This window comes from Schistocerca americana, chromosome 11 (genome assembly GCF_021461395.2).
Source record: "Schistocerca americana isolate TAMUIC-IGC-003095 chromosome 11, iqSchAmer2.1, whole genome shotgun sequence".
In the NCBI taxonomy this organism is placed as follows: domain Eukaryota; kingdom Metazoa; phylum Arthropoda; class Insecta; order Orthoptera; family Acrididae; genus Schistocerca; species Schistocerca americana.
The window spans coordinates 45,536,967-45,560,137 of NC_060129.1; the positions used below are offsets into that span (position 1 = coordinate 45,536,967).

Here is a 23,171-nt window from a genome sequence, read left to right on the forward strand (position 1 = left end):
AGTCTGAGGGTGTTTCGCCTGTCTCATACATCTTGCTCACCAGATGGTAAGAGTTTTGTCAGGGCTGAATCTCCCAATACTACCAGTAGTTCTGATGGAATGTTGTCTACTTGTCTACTCCCTGGGTCTTGTTTCGACTTAGGTCTTTCAGTGCTCTGTCATATTCTTCACGCAGTATCGTATCTCCCATTTCATTTTCATCTACAACTTCTTCCATTTCCGTAATATTGTTCCCAAGTACATTGCCCTTGTATAGACCCTACATATACTCCTTCCATCTTTCTGCCTTTCCCTGTTTGCTTAGAACTGGTTTTCCATCTGACCTCTTGATATTCATACAACTGGTTCTCTTTTCTCCAGAGGTATCTTTAATTTTCCTTTCAGGAAGTATCTGTCTTACCCGTAGTGATATATGCCTCCACATCCTTACATTTATCCTCTAGCCATCCCTGCGTAGCCATTTTGCACACCCAGTTGCTCATTTTTGAGATGTTTGTATACCTTTTTGCCTGCTTCATCTACTGCATTTTTATATTTTCTCCTTTCATCAATTAAATTCATCTCTCTTCCGTTATCCAAGGATTTCTACTAGCCCTCGTCTTTTTACCTACTTGATCCTCTGCTGTCTTCACTATTTCGTCTGTCAAAGCTACCCATTCTTCTTCTACTGTACTTCTTTCTCCCATTCTTGTCAATCGTTCCCTAATGCTCTCTGAAACACTCTACAACCTCTGGTTCTTTTAGTTTGTCCAGGTCCCATCTCCTGAAATTCCTACCTTTTTGCAGTTTCTTCAGTTTTACTCTACAGTTCATAACCAATAGATTGTTGTCAGAGTCCACATCTGTCCCTGGAAATTTCTTATAATTTAAAACCTGGTTCCTAAATCTCTGTCTTACCATTATATAATATATCTGAAACCTTCCAGTGTCTCCAGGCCTTTTCCGTGTATACAACCTTCTTTCATGATTCGTAAACCAAGTGTTAGCTATGATTAAGTTATGCTCTGCGGAAAATACTACCAGGCAGCTTCCTCTTTCATTCCTTAGCCCCATTCCATATTCATCCACTACTTTTCTTTGACTTCCTTTTCCTACTATTGAATTCCAGTCCCCCATGACTATTAAATTTTCATCTCCCTTCACTATCTGAATAATTTCTTTTATCTCATAGATTTGTTTAATCTCTCTGTCATATGCGGAGCTAGTTGGCATATAAACTTGTACTACTGTGGTAGGTGTGGGCTTCGTCTCTATCTGGACTACAGTAATGTGTTACCTATCCTGTTCGTTGTAGCTTACCTGCACTCCTATTTTGAAATTAATTATTAAACCTACTCCTGCATTACTGTTCTTTGATTTTGTATTTATAACCCAGTATTCACCTGACCAGAAGTCTCGTTTCTCCTGCCACCGAACTTCAGTAGTTCCCACTATATCTAGCTTTAACTTACAAGCATTTAACTGGGTCACTTCTCCCAGGGTTTTCTTTTTTAAAGGAACTTTTGAAAATGGAGTTAACCATTTCAGCTTTTGCTACCGCCAATTTCAGTTCCTGTCTCATTTGCAAGTGCTCGGATACTACACATGGCCAGAATTTATTTGGGTTTTGTGAAAGTTCATTTGACAGTATTCTGCTACAGTAATCGCTGAAGACTTAATGCGTTGCTCTCTTAACAGCCAAACGTGATTCAGTCAGCATCTCTCTATCCGTAGGCCTGTGCTTTTTTTTTACACCCATCCTCAGACCTCTGCATTCTGTGACAAGTCACGGTTTCAAACACCTTTGTCACTTCTTTACAGTTTCACCTTTCTTCAGTGATTTTTCATAGGTGCTCACAATTAGTGCGTGAACAGCTGCCAACTTTTTCATTCCAGAAACACTAGTCCCCAGGTGCCCTTTGTTAAAGTTGCTTATGTTAGTGGGTTTTCCCATTTGCACAAGAATGATTCCCCATTTGTATCTGGTCCAATTACGTACTTTGCTCACCGTGTTGTGAGCTACCGAGTGGCATTCAGTGTCGTGGTGGTGATATTGTGACTCGGTGTTATATTATTACCTCGTACTATTAAGTTGAACATTATGAAAAAGAATTTCAGAATAAAGCAGAACTCTCTTATTAGCAGACAACAGCTTACCCGTTCCTCAACATCAAACTAAAAATCCAAATTCCTGAAGAGACGGGTGTCTTATTGGGAAATATGCAGGGATAGTATATTCTTCACTAGCCCGAAGTACTGTACACTTCAGAAACGCACAGTGTAGGCCGCGGCCTGTTGCAGCGTGCATTCGGCCGAGAGCCATGCCCGAGCACACCCCGGCACCGACACCGGCGCGTGCCGTCTACGGGTTCGTCTTGTACCTGGCGTCCGTCACGTCAGCCGCACTCTTCCTGCTGTGGGCGTACGTGCCGCCGGACGTGGCATCTTCGCTCGGTCTCAGGTACGGTGTGCCGTAATTTTGGTTGAGCCGAGCTCGACTGGGATAGTTTGATGGCGGCTGCAGTAGTGTGACAGCCTCGTGTAGTTTGGACGTACCCTAATAAACAAACAGAGAGAGATATGTGCCAATGTAGTTGGTACACTTCTCTCACGCATATAAACAGTAATGTGTACAGTTGTATTAGCAGTTGTCTATTTGATTAAGGGGATAGTAATAGTAATAATTTTTTTGGTAGTGGAGAAAGTAGTTTTCCTTTCATTTTATGTTTATTTGCTGTACTATAGATTCTTCTTTTTTTCTGGTGGTGTTATAGTATTAGGAATTTTTCCTATGTAGTGTTTGTCCGTACCAGGTAGTAATAATTACCATTTACACTGTTTATTAGACAAAGAAGTCTGAGGTCACTGAAAAGTGGTAATTCTGCTGGTTATGACTGCATGTATAAAAGAATATATCAGGGTCACTCCAAAAGAAATGCACACTATTTTTTTAAAAATCCATCTTTTATTCTACATGTTTGAAAGTTTTAGTGTGTAGACACATCCTTTAGGGACAATATTTTCATTTCTCCACATAATTTCCATCCCTCTCAACTGCCTTACACCATCTTGGAACCGGCACCTGTATATCCACATGGTAAAATTTTGGACCAACCTGTTGGAGCCACTGTTTGGCAGCGTGCACAAGGGAGTCATCATCTTCAAACTTTGTTCCACGAAGAGTCTTTCAGTTTCCCAAAGAGATGATAGCCACACGAAGCCAGGTCAGAACTGTAAGGCGGGTGTTTCAGTGTTGTCCATCCGAGTTTTGTGATCGCTTCCATGGTTTTTTACTGACATGTGGCCTTGTATTGTCGTGCAACAGCAAAACATCCTGCTTTTGCCAACGTGGTCGAACACGAATCAGTCGAGCTCGAAGTTTCTTCAGTGTCGTCACATATGCATCAGAATTTATGGTGGTTCCACTTGGAACGATGTCCACAAGCAAGAGTCCTTCAGAATTGAATAACACCGTAGCCATATCTTTTCCAGCAGAAGGTGTGGTTTTGAATTTTTTTTTTTCTTGGGTGAATTTCCATGATGCCGCTCCATTGATTGCCTCTTTGTCTGTGATGAAAAATGATGTAGCCATGTTTCATCACCTGTCACAATTTTTCCAAGAAATTCATCTCCACCATTCTCGCACTGTTCCAAAAGTTCGCTGCATACCATTTTTCTTGTTTCTTTGTGAGCCACTGTCAACATCCTGGGAACCCACCTGGCACAAACCTTTTTTAACGCCAACACTTTCAGCATTCTGCTGCAAACACTTCCTTCCCCTATCCCAACATACCGTGACAATTCGTTCACCCTGATGCGTCTGTCTGCAGTCACCAATTCGTTAACTCTCCGCACACTGTCTGGAGTGTGTGCAGTGTGAAGCCTGCCGCTGCGAGGACAATCCTAAATATTGCCGTGCCCGCTTTCATCACGTAACCTGCTTGCTCACCGACTAACTGTACTGCGATCGACAGCAGCATCTCCGTACACCTTTTTCAACCTCTTGTGGATGTTTCCCACAGTCTCGTTTTCACAGCACTGGAATTCTATGACAGCACGTTGTTTCTGACGAACGTCAAGTGTAGCAGCCAACTTGAAGACCTGCTGTGACGGCGCCACTCACGGGAACAGGTTTAGCTGAGTTTTAAAACAAGCAGGAAGGATGTATCTACACACTGTAAAACTTTCACACATGCAGAATCAAAACTGTATTTTTACAAAAATAGTGTGCATTTCTTTTGGAGTGACCCTCGCAAAATGTTGTGCTTACTTGATAATGTTGCTGTTAGTTATCTTTATAAGCATTCAGTGACTCACAGCAAGTTTCCTATAGACTTAAATATACTGCAGTAACACTCATATGTGAAACTAGATACAGACAAATAATTGCAGACCTGTATCACTCATTCCGATCTTTGCAGAACTGTTTCAGAAAGTGGCCTGTGGTAAGATACCATCTCATTTAACTGTGCAGAACATATTAACTACTTCGGAGTTCAGCTTTTATAAAGGATTGTCCACACGGAAAGCAGTGCAAGACCTCACAAATGAAGTGCTAGCAGAGCTAAACGAGAAAAATTATCCTGTTCGTATGTTCTGTGACGTTGACAAAGCCTTCGATTTAGTAGGTAACAAAATTCTGCTTATAAAACTGATGTATAATGTCATTCATCACACACGGATGGAATCTCACCTCTGTAACAGAAAGCAGTGTTCCCATTGAGACACTTATCGCAGACACAAAAATATCAGAATGGGAGAACATAATGTGTGGGGTGTTTCTGACCTATGTAAATGATTTTCTATTGACATTAGAGGACAATTCAAAAACTATGTTTGCTGATGACATGAGCATACTAATCAAGGTTCCAGACTCGACCCTAAAAGACACAGCTCGAATGATAGCCGAACTGGCTTGCAAATTGTTAATAGCTAACGTTTTAAGTGGTAGTCTCACAAAGACTCAAATTACACATTTATGAGCACATAATAGTGACCTTCTAACACCAGAATTTTAATGCTAACATGAATTTGACATCAAAATAAAAGTTTTGCTTTACTGAATAAGTGACTTTCGGTGTAGATCACAAAGAACAAAAATGTAGACATACCGATTGTGGTAAGGATATTATAGAATCGAATAATTTTTATAATAATGAAGATGGAGAATTATATAAATTTGAAGTAAGAAACAAAGCTAAAACAATGATGAACAAACAAAATTAACTGGAGGTTGGATTCCATTGGGGACCGTGTGCTGTTTGTATTATGCAACTGTTGGTCTTATTAAACTCTCTACCAAACAGTTTACCATCCACAACAACAATTTTATTCTGATCAGCTTTGGTACCTTAATTGTGTTCATTGCAAATATTATGTGAGGTGACATATTTTTAATAGCCTTCGTATCAGTTCTCTTACTAATTTTATACTTAAGCTGTTTCTTTAACAACAATTTCTCATGTTGCTCAAGCACAATGTTTGTCAAATTTAAAACCCAAAATGTGTTTCACAAACAGCATAGGAGGTGCACGACTGTGCCATTATGTTTAAAATCTTTTTTTCGTACCTTTGCCTTACATCATTTATCGCTTTTACGACAGTATCGAGCACAAAATTGGACAGTGGATCAAAGACTATAGGGAAAACTAAATTAGCTAAGTCAAAGAAGGGCAATTCGTTTTGTTTTTTGTGAAGTAAGGGAGAGACTGCCACAGATACAGTCATTAAAACAGAGGCCTTTCTTGCTGTGGCAGGACCTTCTCATGAAATTTCAACCATCGAGCTTCTTCTTAGAATGTGAAAATATTTAGTTAGCACTCACCTACCTTGGGAGAAGTAATTGTTGTAATAAAGTAAGAGAAGCCAGAGCTCGCAAGGAGAGATTTAAGTGTTTGTTTTTCCTGAACGCTGTTTGAGAGTGGAACGGTAGAGAAGTAGCTTAAGGGGGGAAGCCACATTGGATTTTTAATAAAATTTTGACATTTCGTTCATATTTCGAACAGTTTTTGTGAATTTTTTTGAATAATTTCAGCCAAAAATAACAAAGTTACGCTGTGTTGTCTGCTGAAGGTTGAGAGTATAGTTCAAATGTGTGCTGTGTAGCCATTCAGATTTTCATTTGAAATCAAAAAGGTTTTGATTTTACATTAACTTATTTTCTAAGAATATGAACCTCAATGCAGGTGAAAATAATGAAAATTAAAAATTTTGTAGGTGTTGGAAAAATTTTCTTAGATATTTATGATTTTTTTTTCTAATTATTCAAAGAAAGATACCCTTAAAATCATGATATCATGTCACAAGTTGGCACATATAATTTGTAATTTTTATGAAGAATGATATTATAAGTTTTCATAATGATCAGTTCTATACTTTTTGAGTTAGAGTGCACGCAAATGTGAAAAAAGGCATTTAGAGATAAACGCGTTTGAAAAATAAAATCTCGGAAACTAGAAATTCGAGGAAGTTTACAGTAATGTAAAATGCTTACCAATTAATCTGCGATTCCAGTACCGTATAGTAATCCTTCTTCCTCATAGGTTTCGTTTTGCGCTTGCAGCAGTGCTTTCTGAGCTTTCCGATCTTCCTTCGATTCCAATGAACTATGTCGATTCTGTTGGCTCACGTGCTGGTCATCCGTTTGTTCTGCATAATTGAAGCTTTGCGTGCCTACTACAATTCCTGCCTTGTTCGTGACCGTCAGAAGGGATGAATTTCCTTCATTGAATAAGCCCACTGCTAAATACAGTGCCAATTCAATGACTTTTGTTCCGGAGTTCACGTGTTTATGAGCTAATCGCCAAATAGTGAAATTAAAACTTCCATTCACATTTTGTGTGTGGCCACTTAAACATCTCTCCAGTAACTCATCCCTTGATAAATCATCATATATTGGAAGAATTTCGTTCTGTACGTCGGGGTGCAATGGAGTAGGGAGCGCTTCATGTTCCATTCCGAGGGCTGCTCGTTTCTGCAACTCGCACTAGTTGTCTTCTCCCTCTGGGAAATACTCGTGTCGAGGATTTTCAGCCGTGGAAATTGTACGATAGTATGTCGTCATAATTGCTTCTTTGACGTCTTGCACATTATCGAGGTGTCACGTACAGTACTCGCGTATTGTGTACGCCAGTTAATTTCCCAGTAGAACCTGACCTCGAGAAGATCGTGCCTAGCCCGGCACGTGCAGCGTACTTTGAGTTTTACCCACGTCAGAGTCACACTAGCAGTTACGATTTGGCACATTTCGACAATGCCTTCGAATCGGTAGTCCGTAATAAGTGCTAAGCATTTTCACTAACGACGCTGTGAGTTTGCCTTTTCCACCGAGCTTTTTAGTTTTTCGAATGTTTCGGTGTCGCGTCCCCATTCTCCTGGAGTCGAGCCTGTACGTAATGTGCACTGGATTCTGTGCTCGTAAAATCTAAACGAACGCAAATTTCGCTTCAAAATTTTGACAGCGTATTCTTGGAGAGTTGAGCTAACAATTTGTGCAATAAAAAAAGTCAGTTTTTTTGGCCCTTCTAATGCGGTTTCCCCCCCTCGAAGGTGGTTTGATGGAACCCCTGACAGGCACTTAATCGTGAATTGTAGAGTCACCGTGTAGATGTAAATGTGTTATATAATTCTGCACTAATCACTTTTTTGTCGGATAGAACTTTCTAATTTCACTCCTTACCAAAACAGCTTCGCATTTTCTCATAGCTAATTTTCTAGTATTTAGTCCACCGTCGAAATGTGCCGAAGTGTAACTGCTAGTGTGATTCCGAAGTGGGTAAAACTCAAAAGTCCGCTGCACGTGCCGGGCTAGGCAGAATTTTCTCGAGGTCAGGTTCTATCGGGAAATTAACTGGCATACGGGAGTACCGCACGTGACACCTCTACGGTGTATTCGGGCCGAGTCGGGGTACCGTAATTTAGTGTCTGTGGCGCAGCTACCTGCCGCAGCGCTACTGGGCCGTCGCCCTGCCGGTGCACCTGTGCGTCGGGCTGGCGCTGTTCGCATTCTTCTTCTACCCCGGACTGGGTCTCGCGATGACGCCCGCCCTCTCCGACCCGCAGACCGTCGGGGACGGGCGAGGCCGCGGAACGCGCAACGCCGCGCCTGCGCCTGCGCCCGGCGCCGTACCCCCGGTGGGAGACCTACACGTCTCCGAGGTGAGTACTGCCGCGGGAGGCTGTAAATGAAATGTACTCATTTTACGAGTATGTAGTTTGTGACGGAGCGGGTCCGAAAGGAACGGGAGGACAGAGGAACTTCTCGGGAACGCTCGTCTGTCCTCCACTTCTGGTCAGTCCCGTTTCGTTTCCACGTCGGTCTCGTCCGTTTTCGACCGGTTACTCGTCGCCCTCTCCTGCCCCACTGTTCTTTGCCCAGTTGCAGTTCCTTTCATTTTTTATGTTCACACGTTCTCGTGCAGTTTCAGACGATTCTCGAAATTTTGCCTTTTAGTTCTTTGTGTGCACTGATCCGTGTCCCTGACCGGTAAGGTTATTTTGTTTGGCCACACCCTCGGAACTTGCGACCAAAGTTTAATGTTAAATTTATTGTCTTCTGTGAACTGTTGTTGTAATTTGTATATAGCTTATTAATTAATGTTTCGCAAATTTTGTATTAGCTAAATAATCTTACATCACATTTACACTAAAATAATTCCTCTTCTTATATTCCTAAATCTAACATTTCCATCTCTGGAAGCGGAGTTACTAAGAGGGTATTCCCAAAAGTAAAGTCTCCTATTTTTTTTTATAAGTACGTAGACCTGTTTCCTTCTACAATGGCTTACATCAGTTTACAGCTTGAACATTTAGCTATTTTTCGACATAAGCATCATTTCTGTCAATGCGTTTTTGTAGACGCTGTGGCAGTTTTTGTCTGCCCGTGTGATACTAGCTCGCCACCGTGCTGTTCGGAAAGTTATGAACTGACACGATTGTTGCTTGGTCTCAGGTGTAAAGTGGTATGCCCAGGTTTTGTCACCCGTGACAACGGAGTCCAGAAAGTTCTCCTGTTCAGCTGCAAGGCGGTGAAGAAATGTGCGGGAACCATCAACTCGTTACTGCATGTTGTAATGTAATCAACCGTCGGAGATAAAATTTATCTTGTGCAAAAAGTACAATGCCCACAGTAAAGAGTTAAGGTAATTTCATTATGTTCCCAGAAAATGTTTAATTTATTTAATTGTGAATATTTTCTTTTATGATAAATAATTGACTTACCTTAGGGGGGAAAAAAGGACAGCTATACACTCGCGCGCGCGCGCACACACACACACACACACACACACACACACACACACACACACACACACACACATCCATCCACACATATACAGACACAAGCATATATATATATATATATATATATATATATATATATATATATATATAATGGAAGGAAACATTCCACGTGGGAAATATTTATATATATCTGTGTGTGTGTGTGTGTGTGTGTGTGTGTGTGTGTGTGTGTGTGTGTGTGTGTGTGTGTATATATATATATATATGAATTAATAGAGGGAAACATTCCACATGGCAAAAATATACCTAAAAACAAAGATGATGTGACTTACCAAATGAAAGTGCTGGCAGGTCGACACACACAAACATACACACAAAATTCAAGCTTTCGCAACAAACTGTTGCCTCATCAGGAAAGAGGGAAGGAGAGGGAAAGATGAAAGGATGTGGGTTTTAAGGGAGAGGGTAAGGAGTCATTTCAATCCCGGGAGCGGAAAGACTTACCTTAGGGGGGAAAAAAGGACAGGTATACACTCGCACACACACTCATATCCATCCGCACATACACAGACACAAGCAGACATTTGTAAAGGCAAAGAGTTTGGGCAGAGATGTCAGTCGAGGTGGAAGTGCAGAGGCAAAGATGTTGTTGAATTACAGGTGAGGTATGAGTGGCGGCAACTTGAAATTAGCGGAGATTGGGGCGTGGTGGATAACGGGAAGAGAGGATATATTGAAGAGAAAGTTCCCATCTCCGGAGTTCGGATAGGTTGGTGTTAGTGGGAAGTATCCAGATAACCCGAACGGTGTAACACTGTGCCAAGATGTGCTGGCCGTGCACCAAGGCATGTTTAGCCACAGGGTGATCCTCATTACCAACAAACACTGTCTGCCTGTGTCCATTCATGCGAATGTACAGTTTGTTGCTGGTCATTCCCACATAGAATGCGTCACAGTGTAGGCAGGTCAGTTGGTAAATCATGTGGGTGCTTTCACACGTGGCTCTGCCTTTGATCGTGTACACCTTCCGGGTTACAGGACTGGAGTAGGTGGTGGTGGGAGGGTGCATGGGACAGGTTTTACACCGGGGGCAGTTACAAGGGTAGGAACCAGAGGGTAGGGAAGGTGGTTTGGGGATTTCATAGGGATGAACTAAGAGGTTACGAAGGTTAGGTGGACGGCGGAAAGACACTCTTGGTGGAGTGGGGAGGATTTGGTAAGTCACATCATCTTTGTTTTTAGGTATATTTTGTTTGTATGTTTGTGTTTGTTTGTGTGACTGTCGACCTGCAAGCACTTTCATTTGGTAAGTCACATCATGAAACTTCCTGGCAGATTAAAACTGTGTGCCCGACCGAGACTCGAACTCGGGAACTTTGCCTTTCGCGGGCAAGTGCTCTACCATCTGACTTACCAAAGCACGACTCACGCCCGGTACTCACAGCTTTACTTCTCCCAGTACCTCGTCTCCTACCTTCCAAACTTTACAGAAGCTCTCCTGCGAACATTGCAGAACTAGCACTCCTGAAAGAAAGGATATTGCGGAGACATGGCTTAGCCACAGCCTGGGGGATGTTTCCAGAATGAGATTTCCACTCTGCAGCGGAGTGTGCGCTGATATGAAACTTCCTGGCAGATTAAAACTGTGTCCCCGACCGAGACTCGAACTCGGGACCTTTGCCTTCCGCGGGCATGTGCTCTACCATCTGAGCTACCGAAGCACGACTCACGCCCGGTACTCACAGCTTTACTTCTCCCAGTACCTCGTCTCCTACCTTCCAAACTTTACAGAAGCTCTCCTGCGAACATTGCAGACCTTACAGAAGCTCTCCTGCGAACATTGCAGAACTAGCACTCCTGAAAGAAAGGATATTGCGGAGACATGGCTTAGCCACAGCCTGGGGGATGTTTCCAGAATGAGATTTCCGCTCTGCAGCGGAGTGTGCGCTGATATGAAACTTCCTGGCAGATTAAAACTGTGTCCCCGACCGAGACTCGAACTCGGGACCTTTGCCTTCCGCGGGCATGTGCTCTACCATCTGAGCTACCGAAGCACGACTCACGCCCGGTACTCACAGCAGGAGACGAGGTACTGGCAGAAGTAAAGCTGTGAGTACCGGGCGTGAGTCGTGCTTCGGTAGCTCAGATGGTAGAGCACTTGCCCGTGAAAGGCAAAGGTCCCGAGTTCGAGTCTCGGTCGGGGACACAGTTTTAATCTGCCAGGAAGTTTCATATCAGCGCACACTCCGCTGCAGAGTGAAAATCTCATTCTGGAAACATCCCCCAGGCTGTGGCTAAGCCATGTCTCCGCAATATCCTTCCTTTCAGGAGTGCTAGTTCTGCAATGTTCGCAGGAGAGCTTCTGTAAAGTTTGGAAGGTAAGTGACGAGGTACTGGCAGAAGTAAAGCTGTGAGTACCGGGCGTGAGTCGTGCTTCGGTAGCTCAGATGGTAGAGCACTTGCCCGCGAAAGGCAAAGGTCCCGAGTTCAAGTCTCGGTCGGGGACACAGTTTTAATCTGCCAGGAAGTTTCATATCAGCACACACTCCGCTGCAGAGTGAGAATCTCATTCAAGTCACATCATCTTTGTTTTTAGATATATTTTTCCTTCGTGGAATGTTTCCCTCTTTGTCAGTATTAGAGGGAAACCGATTTGCTTATGTGACAAGTGCAGTATAATGGATTTAGATTACCAATGTTCATAGTGAAAATGGTGTAGTTCCTAACAAAAAGTATGAATATATATAATTTTTATCTGAAAGTATTTCATATGTGGTGCTGTTTATTTCAAACAAGAAGAAGACCCAGGCCACGCTTGTTGGAATGATTATTTTGCAGACAAAACTAAGAGAACCCCCTAGAAAAACGGGATCTGCAGTGTGTAATCTTTCAGCAGCTACTAAAAAAATTGTGCTGGAACTGGTTCTATTATTCTCATTGAAAAACACATGAGGAGAGTGTGGTCCTACCACAACATACCATGTAAGATTCCACAAACAATTTTTCAGTTATCTAAGAAATGAGAAGGATAACAACCAGTACAATGTGGTCCTCAGTCAGCATGTGTGGCATCCATCTTGTTCACACTTTCCGGTAGTTCAATTGTTTCGTTTCTGTTAAAATTCTGTGAGTGGTGCTTCGGGAAACCTCAGGAACCGACATGCAGAGATCATCCACGGTGATCCGCCGATCTTTACGCGTGCTTTGCTCAACCTTCAACACTGTCTCCTCAGAAATTGACGGTCTCTCGCTCATTAGTTCGTCGCGAATTTCGGCCTTACCAGCTGCAAACTCTCTACGCCATTTACGAACATTTTTGACATCCGCACACAACTCCCATACACTTCCATCAATTGGCGATGGATTTCAATTGGCGCAGTGCTCTTTGCGTTCAAAAACCGAATAACTGCGCGCAGTTCACACTTGGCGGTAACATCTGACGGGAGCTCCATTCTCGAGGGCTGCCGAGCCGAGACTGAGCGCCTCAGCATGGCGTGCGGGTGTTTACACACAGCGCATGAAGCACTCTTCATAACAGGGTGACCAGCTGCCGCACAAGCAGAGTTCTGTACTTATAAAAAAATAGAAGACCTTACTTTTGGAATTACCCTCGTATGTAGATTCACTAGTTTAAATTCCTTTATTCAAGCAAATTCCACTGCACCACTTATTTATATCTGTCCCTGACGATGGCTTAACAGCCACAAACTGGTTTGTGAAATAAATAATAAATACTGTAGAATATTACACCATTGTTGTGTGTGTTTTCATTCACAATGTATAAAATTTGATACCACGAACCAATGGAAAAGTCAATAAATGCACTTCGGTGATCACTTTGTTGTCTGCTGTCTGTCCGTCTGACTGTTAAAAGCCCTTTTTTCAGGAGAAGGTAGACATATCAAGCTGAAATTTGTGTCATACTGAGGTCTGTGGTCCTTCAGCAGTGTAAAATGTCGAAGTTTCTAAGTCTGTGCTGTTAAAAGATATGGCCGTATCTGTCACAGATTTTGATACTCGTGAACCCACTCGTCAGAACTTATAGAATACTTCCTGTGGGTGTAGAATTATAAAGCGAGATTTCGAACTAGAAGTAGAGGGAAAAAATCCAAAAATTATTGATTTGCAGCTATCTCACACAATACTTTATGATTGTTTACCTTACTGTCCGTCCATCTGACAACACGCACTTTTCTCAGGACTGGATAGACATATCAACTTGAAATGTATGTGACATACTAAGGCCTATGGCCCCCTGGTGGTGTAAAAAGTTAAGATTCCAAGTTATCAAACAGTGGAAAATCCAGGTGGAATGTAACAATATGGGAGAAAGAAAGTTGCTACTCACCATATAGTGGAGATGCCGAGTCACAATAAAAAGTGTAGTTTCAGCTCTCTGAGACTGCAGACGTGTGTGCAAGTTGTGCGTGCGTGTGTCTACTGCTGACAAAGGCCTTAATAGCCGAAAGCTATGATTGTGTCAATCTTTTTATTGTGCCTATCGCGACTCAGCATCTCCGCCATATGGTGAGTAGCAACTTTCCTTCTCCCGTATTGTGAGGTTCTAAGTTAGTGCTACCAAAAGATCGAATCGTTTGTGTCACATATTTCGATGCTCAAACCCTACACGGTTTTGCAGTAAAAGTAAAGGGGAAAAACCAGGAAATTATTAATTTGTATTTATGGCACATTGTCGTCTGTTGTGCAACTTCAGACTTAAAATCAAAACATTCTCAAAAGCTTCAGAATTCCCAGCATCGATATCTGGCCAGTACCGATGTCGATAATGGGCAGAAATCGCCAAAGTTCTCGATTCCTGGGACGGGTGAACTGTCTGTATGTACGGACAAGTTTGTACGCAATCCTCAGAGCTCGGATCCTGCTCCCACCAGCTTTTTTTATATTATTCAACTCAATTTGGTATTTCCTAAGTAGTCGTTTTATCTACCCTATAATCTTCAGCAGTCTCCTATAAGACCACATGAAAAGCTTTTATTATCTTCTACTCTGATCAGACAAATGTCCACCTTTCCCTTCCGTACACGGCTGCACTCCAGACAAAAGCCTTCAGTAAAAGCCTTCCTAATACTCAAACTTATTAATACAAACTGTAAATTTATTATTTTCAGGGACGCTTTCTGTGCTATTGCCCTTCTGCATTTTATACCTTCTGTACTTCAGTCCTTCAGATATTTCGCTGGCCGAGTAGCAACCAGTGTTGCCCCCGTGTCCCGTACGGCGAGGTTGAGAAGATCTGTGGGGCCGTGTGACCTCCCACATTCGCTCCACCTTCTGCTTTGACTCTCGAGAAGCCTGTTTCCTCAGTCGACACTTTTACACAAATGGATATTGCTAGCGTCGTCACTAGAACCTGTGTTCGTAACTGCACTTGTCAAGCTGCTGTTATTTCAGAGCCCACAGCCGCCGCCCGGAGAACATCAGAGAAAGCTACAGTTGCCACGACTGCAGTGCTCCCGGCACCTCAAAAGACAGAGCCCGATAAGAAACCCGGCACTGCGTGTGCCTCTGCTGCGGCATCTCGTAGAAAGTACTCCCAGATCGAAAAAGCAAATGGGAAGCTTCCACTGCAAGCAAAAACGGGCAGTAGACTGTCAGACCGTTTCGGTGTCACTTGACGTGACGGTTCTAGTGCTTCTCCTCCGGAGCTGACGGATTGCGAAGTCTGCCCGGGGTGACCGTCTCACCCCGACTCTGTACCTCCACCTGTTGCGGGCTCCCCAGCCCGGTGGAAAGACAGGGTGAAAGTGCAAACCCCGCGGTAAATGGCTCTCGTACTAAAGTGGAGCATAAACTGGTTCAGAGCTCGTGTGAAGGAACTGAAACCCCCTGGCACTCGGACATTCCCAGTGCTCGTGTTTACTGGAGACCCCTGTGCTACCGGGCTATAACCTCCACCGAATGGACGACCTGACTCGGCCGAGAACTGAGGGAGGGGTTGCTGTGTTTGTCAATAACACACACCACTCCTCGGCTGCTGACCTACAAGCAGTAGCCAGTGGGTCACTATTTGCTCCCTATATTTACCTACACAGGAGTGATAGACTTTGAGGCTCTCACACCTCTTATCGCACAACTGCTTCCCCCCCCCCCCCCCCCTATCCACCCTCCGTTACTGTGTGATTTCGGTGCCCGTAACGTATTACGAGGCTCAAACTATATTTGCCCCGGGGATCGGAGAACCTCGTGATGTTTCGTGAGCTGTGCACCCTCGACACAGGCGGTCACACTCGCTCCTCTTCCGGAACCGGGTCATCCTCGACTGTCGACCTCACTTTCTGCTCTCCGGCCTCGAAGACGGTAAAAAATGACTGGTGACCTTCATTCCGGTGACCACTTCCCCACTGCAGATCCACCTACCGGACAGAGAATTGCTCAAACAGAGACCACCGAAATGTGCGGTCGGCAGGGCTAACTGGACACCGTTCAGCCAGCTGGCAGTGTCCGAACACCCCGACAGTGTCCGGCAGTGGGTGGACCGCATCGGGTGTGTGATCTGTCACCCCGCCGACTTGCCCGTCCCGACGTCTTTTGGCCGTCGCAGGTGACTTGTACCTCGACAGACTGACGAGTGCCGTTCGACAATCTGGGACGGGCGCATGGCGCTTCGACAGTTTAAATGCTACCCGACAGCAGGCGATCTCCCAGTTGTACGAGAGCCGAAGCGAAGCTCGGTGCGTAACTGACCGGAGTGGGTAAAGGTCGTGGAACTCATTCCTGTACCCGTCAACTTTTCTGCTTGTTCTACAAAAGTATGAGAAGTCATCTAGAGGATCTCTGCTCAATGCAGTTGTTTACCATTAGCAGTGGTGCTGCAGTAGGGGTGTCTCTGGACAATTTCTGGAGGCATCACACAGATGATAACAGAGCATTTTGCAGTGACTACTGGCAAGGCTAGCCAGGATCCGGCATTTGACCACTATCCCGTGACTGCAGAGACGGGCAAGTTGGACTCCAGATTCCATAATTCTGAATCTTACAACTCTTCTTTCTCTACGTGGGAGTTGGAATCGGCACTGTCTAAGAACCGTCATTCTGCACCCGGTCACAATCGCACGCTTAAACATTCACTAGCAGCATCGGAGGAAATCCTCCTCTGATGTTTTAATATGATATGGCAGACGACCCATTTTCCGAACTTGTGGAGAGAGGCAATATTGGTACCTCGCCTTAAACCGGGAAAGAACTGCATATATTTCAGTAATTACGAGAGTGTCGCATTAACGAACTGTGTAGGAAGGACCCCGGAGCAAATGGTTAACCGTCACCCGGTCTGGTTGTTAGAGACAGGGTAACTCCTTAGCCACTCTCTGTGTGGATCGTGGAGGTTTCGGTCCACTTTCGATGACCTGACCTGCTAGACGCGGCCGTTCAGCAGACTTTCGTATGTAAACATCATTGTCTCAATTACAGTGAAGAGACAAAAATGCTGGTACACCTGCATAGTATCGTGTGGGGCCCCCGCGAGAACGCAGAAGTGCCACAGCGTGATGCGGCGTGGACCCGACTGATGTCTGAAGTAGTGCTGGAGGGAATTAACACCGTGAATCCTGCAGAGTTCTCCGTAAATCCGTAAGAGTATGAGGAGTGGAGATTTCTTCCGAACAGCACGTTGCGAGGCATCCCAAATACTTTCAATAATGTTCATGTCTGGGGAGTTTGTAGGCTAGCGGAAGTGTTTAAACTCAGAAGAGTGTTCCCGGAGCCACTCTGTCGCAATTCTGGACGTGTGGGGTGTCACATTGTCCTGTCGGAATAGCCCACGTCCGTCAGAATGCACAGTGGACGCGAATGGATGCAGATGATCGGACAGGATGCTTACGTGCGTGACATATGTCAGTGTTGTATCTAGACATGTGAGGGGGTCCACAGTCACCTGCTGACATGCAGGGTCCACGGATTCGTGAGATTGTTTCCATACCCGTACACATCCATCTGCTCGATACACTTTGAAACAAGACTCGTCCACGCAGGCAGCACGTTTTCAGTCATCAACAGTCCCACATCTATGTCGACGGGCCCAGGTGAGGTGTAAAGCTTTGTCGTGCAGTTACCAAGAGGACACGAGTGGGCCTGTGGCTCCGAAAGCTCATATCCGTCACGTTTCATCTAATCGTTCGCACGCTGACACTTCTCGATGGCCCAGCATTGACTTCTGCAGCAGTTTGTGGAAGGGTTGCACTTCTGTCACATTGAACAAGTCTCTTCAGGTGTTGATGGTCCCATTCTTGAAGGATCTTTTTCCGGCCGCAGCAGTGTCGGAGATTTGACGTTTTACCCGGGTGCCTGATATTCACGGTAGGGAATTTTTAAATGGGCTCCACAAATATGTAACTGTCTTCACGGTCAGGCCTAAACAGGGGGACTCCTTCGGTTCTTCCGTCATTTCTCCAGATCGTGTCCTCGAAATTCGGTCACCTCCAGAGTTTACTGTATTTGATACCGAACTATCTGCTTTCTTGAGGGTGCTGGAGCAGACGAGATGGGCTGTAACTGCTAAATTTGTCACCTCTTTCGACTCTGATTGCCCTTCTGTAATGGTTAATAAAAAAGAAAAAGAAAAGAAAAGGTAGAAAATGTGGGAAGAAATCGTGAATAAAAGGGGGTTTTTAAAATCGTTAATGACCGTGAAAAAGAGAAAGCATGAAATGCAAGTCGGACTTTGTGTTACAGAAAAGTTATCGGACTTCGTGATTCGGAAAAGCTATTGTTGGGGTGGTCCTTGTGGCGTTTCTGAGCAAACGTCAAACCAATTTCCACTACAAAAATTATTTGAAAGAGAACAGAGAATAACAAAATGTGATTAACAGGGGGGAAATGGCGTAGATAAGAGTTCATTCTTTACCGTGTTAACATGTCTTCTCTTGTGCAGCGTCCAGGTCTTGTTCTCCAAAAATTTCCTGTTTCATTTCTGCGTGAAAAGTCGTAGCTGCTCCGAAATTTTGCAATCGTCCAGGAATCACTAATTTATACAAATCAAAACCATCTTGGTATTGAAAGCAATTTATTTTACGTTGCTACTTCTATCCTCTGAATTTCATACCAACTTCCACAATACGTCTGCACATCAATGAGTTTTTTCGTCTTAATCTGACCACGAATAGCTAATAAGTAAGTTAAGCTTCTGCTCTCAAAGACAAAAAGCAGGTAGAAAAACAAAAAAAGTTACAAGTTTAGTACCTTCATTTTCATATATATTTTCCCTGCCGTCGAGCACTCGTACAGCTGCGACGGTATAATTTATATCTGAGGGAACGAGTGTAGCGCGGCGAAATTCAAAGTCCCACTACACTTCAGTCTCCGCAATTCTTGTGTCTAACTGATAAAATAATCTGTAATATCCAATACTCCCTCCTCTGGCTACAACAGTGGGGAAGGAGGTGTACTTCTGCCGGATGCCGGGACGCACAGATATTACGCCAGGACACTCGGGTATTGCGGGGAACAAAAGGGCAGACGATACAGCCGAGGAGGCGTGTCGCAATCCTCAGTTACTTCGGTGTGCCGTCACCACGCACGCTCTCGCCTCACTGTCGAGGTACAGTGCCATGCGTCGACGGGAAGGGGAGTGGCTGGAACTTACGGACGACGAGCCCTGTCTAGTAAAGCGTACGACGCAGCAGCGGTGTAGCTCCTTCCGGCCACGTGGGCGGGATGTAGCTCTCCGTACTCATCTTCGTGTAGGTCACAGGTCTGTGATGCACGGCTCGTTGCACCGGTGGCTAGAGGACCCTCAGGGTGTGGTGCTTGTGGCGTACAGATCACAGTGCACCACATTTTATTACATTGTGTTTTATTTTCCGATAAGAGGGCGGTCAGATTGCTGCCAGATCTGCCCTCTATTTTATGTAACGTTTACACAAACGTGGTGTGAGGTTTAAGATTTCGTGATATGTCCAACTTGTTTCCTAAAAATTTTAGGGAGATGTTCCCAATGTGTTAACAGGGTAAATGTCTCACTCACGTATTTCGCAAGTGGTCAGTCAGTCACATTTCCCTTTGCATTTGTTTTAGCTCTTCTATGATTTCACATCTGTTTCAATCCCAGGTATAGTACCTATTACCTTTCCTCAGTTGTTTTCAGGCATGTGAGATAGTGTGACTGTGTGGCTCAATGCAAATGTTATCCCTCATTTTGTCCAACTGCTCTATTGTCTTCCTTTCAAACTGTCTCTTCTTCACTCTGCATAATTTATCTGCTCTTTCCCTCCTCTCTCTCCCTCTAATCTTCTGCAGCTAGTCTCATTTTCCTTTGTAGTATTCTCTGTCTTGCCTCATTTCTTTCTCAGATTACCAGTGTGCATCTAACCATTTCACCGTACTTTAGTGTTCTGCCCTCACCGATACTCCTGCCGCGGTTACAGTGACGGCTGTTTCCAGTATCCCCCATTTAGTTTCCAAATTCCCTTCCTTTTGTGTGCCATTTCTTGCCTCGATAATGACTTCTAATTTCTTCTTCTATTCTTCTGGTTGTTCTTTGATTTGGAGACTTTCTCTGTTTGTTTCACTTTTCCCCTACTATTTTTGTTTCTTGTCCTATCTATCTTCTGTCTATATTTGAGCCACATCAAGGACTGATTTCTCTCCATCTGCCCTTCTACAACCACAGACTTTCATAATGTCTGATGTTTGCATTTATGTACAGAATCTCTAGAAATTCCCTTTACAGACTTCTATGACTTGCAGAGGGGAACGACTACATAATATTTTGAATAGGAACTCGCGTCCGGATACGTACTGTTTCCATTCTACGATAGTTTCAGTTCAAAAGTGTATTGTGTACCTATCTGCCGAGGGGAAAGAGTAAAGTCCCGGAGTTGCTCGTCCCGGTATGCAGTACGGTGGACAGTACGACACGTACTACGTAAGATGGTCACCCGACGGTACTCGACATCTGCCTCGCTGCGAGACCTGTTCGATGCCAGTGCGTCTCAGACACAGATCTGCTGGCACGAGATCTGGCTGCTTCACTAGAAATTGAAGAGACACCAGGTGGGATGGAGAGAGTGTACCAGTACACGCTTCGTAGGTACAATGTCTTTAACAATGTCGATGGTTGCTGCAATTAGCCGCTGTCGTAATGCGTCAGTGCCGTTCTGGACGTACAGTATGCTGGGTTCTTTTTTAATTTGGAATAATGTAAACACATAATGTTGTGTTAATACAGACAAATATGTGTTTTTGTTACATGGATGTTTCGTTATGTTTCCTTTTGAATTTTTACCTAGCATTTGTTCCGTGTCAGACATAATTCAGTTCCTCAAGTGGAAGTGAATGAGTTAAACATATGAACTGAAACTGTGGAACAGAAATGGTATGTTTCTGGACAAGGTTACCTATTCAAAATATTATGTACTAATTCCCCTCTACAAGTCCTAGAATTTGTAATGAGGAATTCCAAACATCATCTATAATCACGCAGTCTATCTGTTCTTTTGTAACGCTGTCTGGTGAAGCCTGTTCTTCATAATACCTTTCATCGAATGCTGTGTGCTTTTTATCGTCGTCTCCTTACCGTTGACGAAGCGTATTGTGCTGCATTAGAAGGAGCTGTGTGGAAGTTAGGACCAGAAGTAAACACGTGTAAAACAAAGTGCATAATGATGGGAGATCTTGGTGGGGATAGAAGAGACACTTCAATTAAAAAAAAAAAAAAAAAAAAAAAAAAAAAAAAGGTAAGAGTACCAAAGAGTGAAAAAGTTAAAATACGTAGGCCTGATAATAACAGAAAATAATAGTTCAGCACCAGAAATTCAAGAAAGGATAGCAAGTTCAAAATGGTTCAGATGGCTCTGAGCACTAGGATAGCAAGTGAAAACTGATGTTACTATGAAATAGCAGTGCCCGCGTTATTTAGAAGTACAATGCAGTGTTCCTTTGCACGGCTGAAGGAATATCACACAGCACTTCTCGATAACAGGGGCACTGCTATTTCGTATTTATTCTCAGATATCGTACCCTCGGTTCGCACTAACGCGCGAGTGCAGGTCGTGACACGCGGAAGTTTGTGTCCGGTCGTGATTCGTACACAGGTAGCCGAAGCAGTTAAGTGACTGCTCGCATAGAGAGGGAAATCCACGTTCGAATCCTGGTGCGGCATAAATTTTCATTGCTGTCATTCCAATATACAGCTGATGGTGGTTTATATTTGCAGCTGCAAATACATTCCCTGATGTAGTTATTCCTTTCAGATTACATTGAAGCCCAAAAATGTTAGTAGGAATCCAAAAATCAAAATATATTTTACAGTAATGTACGGATCAGAAGGTCAGGTGACGACTGCAAAGGAGGAAGGCAGGTTATTGAGGCGGGAAAAGGAAGTTTGTGAGAAAGATATCTGGGACAGTGTGTGAGGGAGGAGGCTGGAGAACGAGAACAAAGGCAGAATTACAGACACTTTTCAGACACACGGCTACTGTAGTTAAATGACCGAGGAAGAATAAGGTGGGCCGGACGTGTACAGAGAATACCGGAAACTCGAGGTGTTAAGGAAGAGCTTATACAGAGGAGGAGAAGAGAAAGACCCGGGGAAAGGTGGCTCAAAAATGAGGAGCAAGTTTTCAAAGGAATTGAGGAAGGAAGGCAGTGGACAGAGAAGAACGGGGGTGGGTGACAGAGGAGGCCGAGGTCGTACGAGGCCCGTAGGGCCGAGTGGTAAGTGAGACGCAGATCTGCTGCAGCGGGACCGATGCTGAAGGGAAACGAGAAAAACTGAATAAAAAGTAGATTGCTCTGCCTGCAAATTTTTTCTTCATATTTGGCGTGGACTTAGGTGTGATAAATGTGCTTTCCTAGAGCAGAGGAATCGTCACAGAACTGGAGCGTGCAGAGTGGGGCAGGGTCCGGCTGTCACGTATGGTCTGTTACAGGTGTGCCGCCACCTGTACCTCGGGGGGCAGAGCGGCTGACAGCCGGGGCGTGGAGCTGGGCCGGAGGTGCCTCGCCGAGTCGCGTCCTGAAGTTTGCCAGGCGAGAGGAGCTTCAACTGCTGGTGTTGTTGTGTGGTGGACTCTTGTGGAGCATGTGTTTATGTTCAGGAAAAAGTGTAAAATTGTTCTAAAGGCTATTGATAAAGGTTGTCTTGTTTGGTAAATGAATAAACTATATTACATTTTTTCCTCAAAACCACATTATTTCTGATGGTAATGCTTTTGACCTCCGTATAGACTTGTGGTGGGTACATTTCTCCCTTTCAGTGACACATTTCAAGTTACGATATCATCTCACTTGGTCCAAGCAGAAATCCCATGTTTCATTAATCCTTTAACATAAAACCCTGAGTTATCTCATTTTTATTATTTTGACAGAAACTTAAAATCCCGAGTATAAGCGGGCAACTTAAGAAGAGAGCTTTTTTTTTTTTAATTGAACTGATAGTTATTACGTATAAAAGCCAGCTGCACTGCCCTGTAAATTGTTTTTATTTTATGTCATTGACGAGGAGTCCATTTTGTCGTATTGCCGTCATCAGGTGCTCTGTAAATACATAAGTAAGCGATGGTCTTAATATGTATTTACAGAGCACCTGACAACGGCAAGATGCCGAAATGGCGCGTTGTGAATTATATAAAATAAAAACAATTTACAGAGCACTGCAGCTGGTTATTATTCGTAATAACCGTGTCATTAAGACATATTTTGCACTGTGGACCCCAAAGAACAAAAGTTATGATAGTTAAGTGTCTGGCCACAAGAGAGCATCCAGTCTTACGTACATAGCCGGGCTGTCGTGTTTTGGTCGAGGTGGCTCCCGCCAGATATCGTCTTTACGGCGCTGCAGCTTTGGATACTCGACAACAGAACGTGTACTTTGAGCCTGCGACGGGAGGAGTTAAATGAGGTGTTGTTAATCGTGTAACTAAACTGTTCACTATCTGTCGGTGTTCGGCATGCTGTCAATGACAATTTTATCACTTATCTCAGCACAACGTCTG

The 23,171-nt window shown here is 44.0% G+C and overlaps 1 protein-coding gene across 2 annotated transcripts in view; it reads left to right on the plus strand.

The window, feature by feature from the left end:
• LOC124553625 (phosphatidylinositol N-acetylglucosaminyltransferase subunit P) overlaps positions 1-22,362 on the plus strand; it is a 35,442-nt gene extending 13,080 nt beyond the window's left edge. The window contains exons 2-4 of one of the 2 annotated variants that reach the window (XM_047127479.1): positions 2,281-2,440; positions 7,914-8,136; positions 22,107-22,362. In XM_047127479.1, coding sequence (XP_046983435.1) covers positions 2,301-2,440; positions 7,914-8,136; positions 22,107-22,145 — 402 coding nt within the window. In that variant the 5' untranslated portion in view covers positions 2,281-2,300 and the 3' untranslated portion in view covers positions 22,146-22,362. The remainder of the gene's footprint in view (positions 1-2,280; positions 2,441-7,913; positions 8,137-22,106) is intronic. The other variant, XM_047127480.1, reaches the window with a different exon arrangement.
• Positions 22,363-23,171: the final 809 nt, after the last annotated feature.